Raw genomic sequence first — 9,885 nt, 5'->3', positions numbered from 1 at the left:
GTTTTAATAATCAACCGGATGAAAACACTTCATAGGTTGATCGGTTCAACTGGTTTGACCAACGGGTCAAATCGGTATCAAATGTTTGAAATCTATAAAAAACACCAAAACACTAACATCGACGTCGGCAAATAAGACTTTTTTCGGCGATGACAATACTTCTCTTAACTTCCTAATCAAAACCTATCTCACAACTCCCCCATTCGCTGCATCGGGCAATAGTCCGATATTGCCGGCGATTTAGTTTTGTGATTTTCAGTCGATTCACTCATTGGAAATCACCACCATCGCCACCATTCCATCATTGGAAATCACCACCATTGCCACCATTCACTCATCGACCCTTTTTCTCTCAAAACTCTGAACATCCGAGCTTCAATTGTTCATCGGTCAACATCCTAATTTCTAGGGTTTTTAATAAATAGTAAAATTTGTAACTGACCCGATGAAGGCCTCGGGTCCTGATTGAACCGACGAGCTAGGTTGGGTTTCAAAACACTGTATTAAATAAGAAAACCTAGGCACATAAAAATTTTTTTTTTAGAGTAAAAAATACATGTTTTATGTTTGATTTATAACTTTAATTTCCTTGTAATTAATTCTCTTTTTATGAAGATAAAAGACACAAAGTAAAATTTGACTAAAATGACGACTTTTAAATATAAATTACGAATGGAATCATCGTTTATTTATTTATGTAAAAGAAAAAAGAAATTATAGTAAAAGAATATAAGTAGAATGAGGATGTTTTGTGTCAGATATGTATGGATTGAACATGGTCGATGGAGCTGGCATTAGATTTTGAATTAGTTTTCTAATTATAAAAATTCTGCATGAGAAAGTGAGAAAGCCACCACGATACTTCTAGTGGCATTCACGTAGTTTTCTCCAAAACCAGTGGCTTTTTCTTCACTAAAAAACATAAAAGCCAGAGTTTGCCTCTTGTTATCTCCACACACAGAACTTTCATTTCCTTTCTCATTCCTTCCCGTTCTTTCTTCCTCTTCTTCTATCTCAGAAGCCACAATGTACAGGATCACCGTGCTGCTGGTGTTACTTTCTGCTACGTGTCACGTTGCCTTGTCAGCCACCACCGATAGTAAGTTCTCAAAATTTCACGTCCTCCCGCATTCAGTAACAATATTGAATATTTTGGTAGATGATAGTTCATAAGTTTTCAGTATTCAGTATTCAGTTCGGTTCTTGTTAAGTTATTCCTTTCATAGCGTTAAATTTCAGTATAAACTGCTATATTGATAGTCAAATCATGTGTTCTTTCTGTCAATTATAAATCTGATAGTTAAAACTTAAAATTAGCTGCTGGTTTGATATTGTTATCCATCAAACAGACTTGAAACTTTTCACCCAAAAATAAAAAATGACTAAGAGAGTATTCATGAGCTGAGAAGCCAGTTAAAACTTAAAACACATATCCATGTACAAAAAATGGTGTTTTTTTGCTAAAGTTTTGTCTTCTGGAGGTCTTAAATGTTAAAATCTCTGGATTTATAGCTCCTGGTAAGAACAATAAATTCACTTCTCCTCTGAGACCATGAAAAAGTCCTTTACTCCTTTGAAAATGTCGAGTCATGTCAGTTCTCTCTTCTTTTTATGCCTGCATGCAGGTCTTTAATCCCGTCCGTTCTCTATTGTAGTAATATATTGCCATATATTAAATATTATATCTAAACGTAAATACAAAACAATAGGATAAACAATACCGCCGTTTTCAATCGGCGAAATATCATAAATGTAGAAATTGTGTAGTTTGTTGTTTGGAACAATCAGATGTTGATTTAATTATTATTTCTAGTGTAAATTTAATTGTGATGATCAAAAGATTGTCTTGGCAGTTCCAGACTTCCAGCCTTTAGAATAGATCACAAAAATATATGGTAGAATTAATTATTGCTAACTGGCTTGATAGTAAAAGAGTAAAAAATGTTTCATGAATTTCTAATTATTAAGGCTCTTATCTAGTTAACACTTTCAAGGCCAAAAAAATTAGTTGAAATATCTTGGAAACCTCCATGATAAAAAAAAATATATATATATATATATATATAAACAAATTTTAGCCATGAATGGACCTATACTGTATATCATAAGTCGATATATAAAGGCTCAAGAGATTGAGACTAGAAGATCGAAAGATCATAATCATAGAGATTTGCAGTTTTGGCCACGTGAAAACCAGATCTGGTTTTGCACAGGTTTTTAGCTGCATCTGGTTAATTAAATTTGCATGGGGGGTTGGTCACTGATGCATTAACTTCACATTCCAATTAAATAAATATATATATATATATAATTGATTTAATTATTATTTCTTAGATATATTTAAATAGTTGATCCTTCTTATCCTCATTCCAATTGTCTAATAGCTACTGCTCATAGGATAAATTTATTGTTTCTTCTTCTGCAAAATATCATGCAGTAAATGTCAATTATATTCATGTGCCTGGTTGTTGGACGGCAATTAATATCACAATATTTAAATATTTCACAAACTTTAAGAGAATCGCAGCCTTACCATGTGGTCTTTGTTGCTGTTGATGATGATCAGAGCTAACATGGACCGCTTGATTTAAATGAAATGTTTTATATAGAAAGTAACATGTCAGTTTCGTCATTCACTAAATTTGGAAAATGATATTATGTAAGCCATGTTTGCCTGTCAGAATAAATCTTAAAGAAAAGTATTTATCTTCCATTTATTTTCTGAAATAATCAATCAGCAAACATGTGATGACACCATGGCAAAGACAGATTAGATTTGCTTTAAAATAATCCATCATGCACATGCCATATACTTTTTCTTTTTATTTTTTTTAGACCGAGAATGTTTAGACTATTTTAGACATACTTTAATTAATTCTCAGGTTTTGAAATGAAGAGTCAGGTAAATTTCATCCGATTAATAGTTCTAAGGTTCTTGAAAATTAGTTGAGGTATACATAAACTAGTCCGAACACTTCCGTGAAAAAAAAAAAAAATTCTCATTATTAGGGGTATTCTTAATTCTGCATGACTTAGACTAATGGACGTAAACTCTCATGGGTAGACATAATTAAATCTACTGTGAAATTAATTACTACACATCAAAAGCATGATCAAGCTATACTTGAAGCTTATGTCTTGATAACAATATTTAATTTCTTGCTTATTAAACTGATTTTGGGATTTCAGGTTTACTGCCTAATGGCAACTTCGAGTATGGACCAAAGGCATCGCAAATGAAAGGCACTGTCGTGAAGGACCCAAATGCCATTCCCAACTGGAAGATTTCCGGGTTTGTTGAGTACATAAAATCAGGCCAAAAACAAGGCGACATGTTGCTGGTTGTCCCCGAAGGAACCTTTGCTGTCAGGCTCGGCAATGAGGCTTCAATCAAACAGAAGGTTAAGGTCACCAAGGACATGTTTTACTCCTTAACTTTCAGTGCAGCTCGCACTTGTGCACAAGAAGAGAAACTGAACGTCTCCGTTTCCCCAAATTCGGAACCCAATGACTGGGGAATTCTGCCAATGCAGACCGTGTATAGCAGCAATGGTTGGGATTCTTATTCATGGGGTTTCTTGGCTGAAGCTTCCGAAATTGAGATTTCTATTCATAACCCTGGTGTTGAAGAGGACCCTGCTTGCGGCCCACTCATTGATTCTGTCGCTTTGAAGGTTTTGACTACTCCCAAGCGTACCAGAGGTAAAAAGAAAATAATTCCACATAAAATTGAACATTTATTTATATGCGAAATTCTTGATGATTAGATGGTTTGATTGTTTGTTAATCATATGTAGAAAACATGTTGAAGAATGGAAATTTCGAAGAGGGTCCATATGTCATTCCCAAAGCATCTTGGGGAGTTCTTATTCCATCCCACATTGAAGACGATCACAGCCCTCTTCCAGGATGGATAATTGAGTCTCTTAAAGCCGTGAAATACATTGATTCTGATCATTTCTCAGTTCCTGAAGGCAAACGGGCCGTCGAACTCGTGGCCGGAAAGGAGAGTGCTATTGCACAAGTTGTTAGGACAACCGTAGGCAAGTACTACGCCCTCTCATTCTCCGTTGGTGACGCCGGCAACTCGTGTGCCGGGACAATGGGAGTTGAGGCATATGCAGGCTTGGATAACATTAAGGTCCCTTATGAATCTACCGGCAAAGGAGGGTCCAAGAAAGCCGTGGTCAAGTTTAAGGCTGTTTCAACAAGAACAAGAATTATGTTCCTGAGCACATATTACAACATGAAGAGTGACAATTCAGGATCGTTGTGTGGGCCGGTGATTGATGATGTTAAATTGCTTGGCGTTCGCACTAGAAGACGTGTGTGATTTGATGAGTTTCATGGCAATGTCGCTTGTTGAAAGTAAAAGTTTACTTGCTTGGCTTGGTACTTAGAGCTTGTTCATGCGATGTTTTTACTTTGTAGGATTATTAATGTAACAGAAGCATAAGAGTTGATGAGTTTACAATGTTTTTATGTATGTATCTATCCTTTTTAAAGTCATGTTTGCGGAATTATGGGGAAGGAATCAGGATTTTAATGGGAGAAAAGTCGTCAACATCGAGGGACTTGTTTCATATTGAAGGATGAGTAATGCAATACAATAAAGAAAAACGGAATTAAAATAAATGAATTATAAAAAAACAGTAATGCTAGATTCATAAATCAATCTCACAACTTTCTTTCATAACCTCCGTTGNTAAACTCTCATGGGTAGACATAATTAAATCTACTGTGAAATTAATTACTATACATCAAAAGCATGATCAAGCTATACTTGAAGCTTATGTCTTGATAACAATATTTAATTTCTTGCTTATTAAACTGATTTTTGGGATTTCAGGTTTACTGCCTAATGGCAACTTCGAGTATGGACCAAAGGCATCGCAAATGAAAGGCACTGTCGTGAAGGACCCAAATGCCATTCCCAACTGGAAGATTTCCGGGTTTGTTGAGTACATAAAATCAGGCCAAAAACAAGGCGACATGTTGCTGGTTGTCCCCGAAGGAACCTTTGCTGTCAGGCTCGGCAATGAGGCTTCAATCAAACAGAAGGTTAAGGTCACCAAGGACATGTTTTACTCCTTAACTTTCAGTGCAGCTCGCACTTGTGCACAAGAAGAGAAACTGAACGTCTCCGTTTCCCCAAATTCGGAACCCAATGACTGGGGAATTCTGCCAATGCAGACCGTGTATAGCAGCAATGGTTGGGATTCTTATTCATGGGGTTTCTTGGCTGAAGCTTCCGAAATTGAGATTTCTATTCATAACCCTGGTGTTGAAGAGGACCCTGCTTGCGGCCCACTCATTGATTCTGTCGCTTTGAAGGTTTTGACTACTCCCAAGCGTACCAGAGGTAAAAAGAAAATAATTCCACATAAAATTGAACATTTATTTATATGCGAAATTCTTGATGATTAGATGGTTTGATTGTTTGTTAATCATATGTAGAAAACATGTTGAAGAATGGAAATTTCGAAGAGGGTCCATATGTCATTCCCAAAGCATCTTGGGGAGTTCTTATTCCATCCCACATTGAAGACGATCACAGCCCTCTTCCAGGATGGATAATTGAGTCTCTTAAAGCCGTGAAATACATTGATTCTGATCATTTCTCAGTTCCTGAAGGCAAACGGGCCGTCGAACTCGTGGCCGGAAAGGAGAGTGCTATTGCACAAGTTGTTAGGACAACCGTAGGCAAGTACTACGCCCTCTCATTCTCCGTTGGTGACGCCGGCAACTCGTGTGCCGGGACAATGGGAGTTGAGGCATATGCAGGCTTGGATAACATTAAGGTCCCTTATGAATCTACCGGCAAAGGAGGGTCCAAGAAAGCCGTGGTCAAGTTTAAGGCTGTTTCAACAAGAACAAGAATTATGTTCCTGAGCACATATTACAACATGAAGAGTGACAATTCAGGATCGTTGTGTGGGCCGGTGATTGATGATGTTAAATTGCTTGGCGTTCGCACTAGAAGACGTGTGTGATTTGATGAGTTTCATGGCAATGTCGCTTGTTGAAAGTAAAAGTTTACTTGCTTGGCTTGGTACTTAGAGCTTGTTCATGCGATGTTTTTACTTTGTAGGATTATTAATGTAACAGAAGCATAAGAGTTGATGAGTTTACAATGTTTTTATGTATGTATCTATCCTTTTTAAAGTCATGTTTGCGGAATTATGGGGAAGGAATCAGGATTTTAATGGGAGAAAAGTCGTCAACATCGAGGGACTTGTTTCATATTGAAGGATGAGTAATGCAATACAATAAAGAAAAACGGAATTAAAATAAATGAATTATAAAAAAACAGTAATGCTAGATTCATAAATCAATCTCACAACTTTCTTTCATAACCTCCGATGTGTCAACTCGCAAATGGGTCTCGCCTACCCATTTGCAAGTTACTACGTCGGAGGTTATGAGATTGGGTTGTGGACCTAGCATTACTCTATAAAAAAATGTAAGATTCCCCAAATTATACATTTGGAGGATCATCATCCCCAAATGAGTATTATGTTCGAGTTCCTCCATCCACTGAAGAAATGGAAGGGTTCGATCTATTTTCAACCATTTCTAGACGTAGCAATTTCACAACCAAAAACGACTGAGATTGCGTCTAGCCAAACACAAGCAAGCTACGACATCACGGGAAGACCGTCAAAGAGGGTCGTGTCCAAGGTATGACAATTCTTCACCAAATCAAAACGGGCAAAGACAAATGGGCAGGGGGAAGAGACATGCAGGGTATGTAATTTTTGTTCAACTATTATCGGCGCTAAGCATGGGACTTCAATGATACGGTGGCACCCGGAGAAGAAGCACCCCCAATATATGCAATTCGGTTCAACTTCAATCGGACTTGGTAAGCAATTACAAATTAAACTTAATTTTAATCTACAATCCTCAACTCTCTCACCTGGCAATACAATGCACTCCATGCACGAGAGGAAATAGCAAAATACATAGTTGCTACGGACTCTCCCCTTTCTTTATTTGAAAATCTTTTTTTTGTTGATATGATTAAAACTGTTTTTTCTCGCAATATAACCCTGTTAGTAGAGGCACAAGTAGAAGAGACATACAAAACTTTTTTACTCAAGTAAGATATCAATTAAAAAAAATAATTTGAAAATTTTAGGAATATATCTATTGCATTTACTTTAGGTATATGGGCTGTTAGATTAAAAACAGATTTTTTTTAGTGTCACAATACATATTGCCTAAATCATAGTTAGCGTTTACAACAAAAATTGATAGGTTTTAAACCATTATATGCTAAATATAGTGCTGAAACTATTTATTTTACAATTATTAAAGTTTTGCAAGATTATTTATTAACTAAGAGAGTTGTGGTGCTAACGCTTGATAATGCAGCTACTAACACTGCGACAATTTCTTTATTTAAAAGGAGATTGGATCCGTTTGGTGAGGACAATTTTTTCCACCAGAGATGTGCTTGCCATAAAATCAATTTGATTGTTATAGCTGGTTTAGAAGCTATACATACGAGGATTGAAAGAGTGCGCGTGGCTATCAGATTCATCTTGGTAGCAATACAAGATGGAATGAGCACGTAAAATATTGTCACCAAAAGGAGCCACTGGTTCGACCAAAGAAGTTATGTTGTGACATGCTTGTCCGTTGGAATTCCACGCACTTGATGTTGTAAAGAGCTATGCCAATTGCAACACAAATACAGAGTTAAGTCAACGATGATGATTAGACGGTTTGCAGTATTTTTCATTCATTTCTTAAAGTTTTTTATGATTCCACTAATACATTAAGTGGTATTTATTATCTTACTACTAATTTAGCGTCATATATTTTACTTCAAATTTTTAAAACTTTTGTTAAATATAGATATAATCCAAACTTAATGGATATTGTTTCAGACATGTAAACAAAATATCGAAAATATTGGTTAGATATTTCATTCTTTTATGGATTAGGTCTTATTATATAGATCCTAGGTTTAAATTAAATGTATTTAATTGTATGGTTACTGAGATAGGTCAGCATTAAGGACATGACTACAGTTTTTATTTGATAGAATTTAACAAAAAATTGGAAAAGGTACAGCGAAACGCCCAGTAGGAACCTGATAAAGACATTTATCGATAGGGATCAAGCATATAGACGTATACGGACCTTAGTAGCAGTGGTGGCGAGTTGCAGCAATACCTACAAATGGACATGTCCTACATGACCAAGAAGGAGAAATGCGAGATGGATCTACTTCAATGATAGAACTAAAATGCAAGTTGATTCCCCATTATAGCCCAAATGGCACGTGACATTTTATTTGTCCAAGTTTCGATAATTACATTTGAGTCAACATTCTCAATTAGAAGTGGGCAAGGACCAGGCCCAATCTGGGACCAGGCCCATTTTGGCTGGGACCAGTCTTGGGCCAATGAAATTTTTCAAGGCCCAAACCGGTCCTAGGACCAGTCATGGCCCCATAAGACCAATCCTATGGGCCTAGAAAATTTCAATATGCCCCCCTAATTTTTTATATATTTGCTAAATAAAAATTATGTAAGGAGGTTTATGTAATTTTTTAGGGGTGATTTATAAAATTTTTAATTAATGAGGACATAAATAGAGATGATAGGTTTTAATTTAGGGAGATAATTAAATTTTCACTAAGCAATGTGAAAATTTAATTTGAATTTAAACAATTAAATAAATATAAATGGATGAATAATTGCATATAAATTAAATTTATATGGACTATAGTTTAATTTAAAGAGATAATTTACTTTTAACATAAATATAATGTTCACACTTCACAATTTGCAAATTTAATTTAAACTTAAACAAATAAACAATTAAATAAATTTTTTTTTATTAAATTATTGATTTACATCTGCAAAAGGTACCTCGTCCAGATCTATGTTTCTGAAGAGGTCGAGTAATTCGGGATCTTCAGGGTGGTACTATACTCTTATATATGCATGAGTCCAATCCCGTAAACATGTTATGACTTCAACCATCTCATTGGTTAAAGAGCATTTTCTATCTTCAATAATACAAACACTAATTAAAAATGATGACTAGGATACAATTGTGAAAATTGGCATAGATAAAATGTCACGTGCCATTTTGGCTACAATAGGGAATCAACTTGCATTTTGGTTCCACCATTGAAGTATATCCATCTCGCGTTTCTCCCTTTTGGTCATGTAGGACATGTCCATTTGTAGGTATGGTGCATCTCATTTGGTCCATGTCTATACACGTTGTTACTTCCACCACCATCGTTGCTAAGTTCCTTGAATGTCCACATGCTCAATCCTTGTTAACAAATGTCTTCATCAGTTCCTGCTAGTCGTCTCTACTGGACATTCCAATGTACTTAGTCTGATATAAAGAAAAAAAAAAAGCTTTTCAATTTTCTATTAAATTCTATCAAATATGAACTATAGTCATGTCCTAAATGCTCATCTATCTCATTAACCATACAATTAAATACGTTTAATTTAAATCTAGGATCTACAATAAGACCTAATCCATATAATAATGGAATTTATAACCAATATTTACGGTATTTTGCTTCCATTTGTGAAACAATTTCCATTAAGTCTTCATTGTATTTGTGTTTAGCAAAAGTTTTAGAAATTTGAAGTAAAATATCTAATGCTAAATTAGTTGTAAGATAATAAATACTACTTAATGTATTATTGGAATCGTGTAAAAAACTTCACAAATCGCTCAATCATCATCATTGATGACTTCGTCCGGATAGTTCTTCTTGTTGAGGAACTCTATAATTTGTGTTACGGTTGGCATAGCTCTTTGCAACATCAAGTACATGAAGTTCCAACATACAAGCATGTCACAACATAGCTTCCTTGGTTGAACCAGCGGCTCCTCTTGGCG

General features: G+C 35.6%; 2 protein-coding genes across 2 annotated transcripts; both read left to right on the top strand.

The window, feature by feature from the left end:
* The first annotated feature begins 969 nt into the window (after positions 1–969).
* LOC116140856 lies at positions 970–4,565 on the top strand. The gene is made up of 3 exons (XM_031426431.1): positions 970–1,099; positions 3,190–3,702; positions 3,798–4,565. The coding sequence occupies exons 1-3, from the start codon at positions 1,027–1,029 to the stop codon at positions 4,331–4,333; spliced, it is 1,122 nt and encodes a 373-aa protein (XP_031282291.1). The 5' UTR covers positions 970–1,026; the 3' UTR covers positions 4,334–4,565.
* Positions 4,566–4,854: 289 nt separating this feature from the next.
* On the top strand, positions 4,855–6,225 carry LOC116140857. Its single transcript, XM_031426433.1, has 2 exons — positions 4,855–5,362; positions 5,458–6,225. The coding sequence occupies exons 1-2, from the start codon at positions 4,897–4,899 to the stop codon at positions 5,991–5,993; spliced, it is 1,002 nt and encodes a 333-aa protein (XP_031282293.1). The 5' UTR covers positions 4,855–4,896; the 3' UTR covers positions 5,994–6,225.
* Positions 6,226–9,885: the final 3,660 nt, after the last annotated feature.

This window comes from Pistacia vera, unplaced genomic scaffold (assembly GCF_008641045.1).
Source record: "Pistacia vera cultivar Batoury unplaced genomic scaffold, PisVer_v2 Contig381, whole genome shotgun sequence".
In the NCBI taxonomy this organism is placed as follows: Eukaryota; Viridiplantae; Streptophyta; class Magnoliopsida; order Sapindales; family Anacardiaceae; genus Pistacia; species Pistacia vera.
Note: the sequence above shows the minus strand (reverse complement) of the source record. Positions and strands in the feature narration are given on the sequence as shown.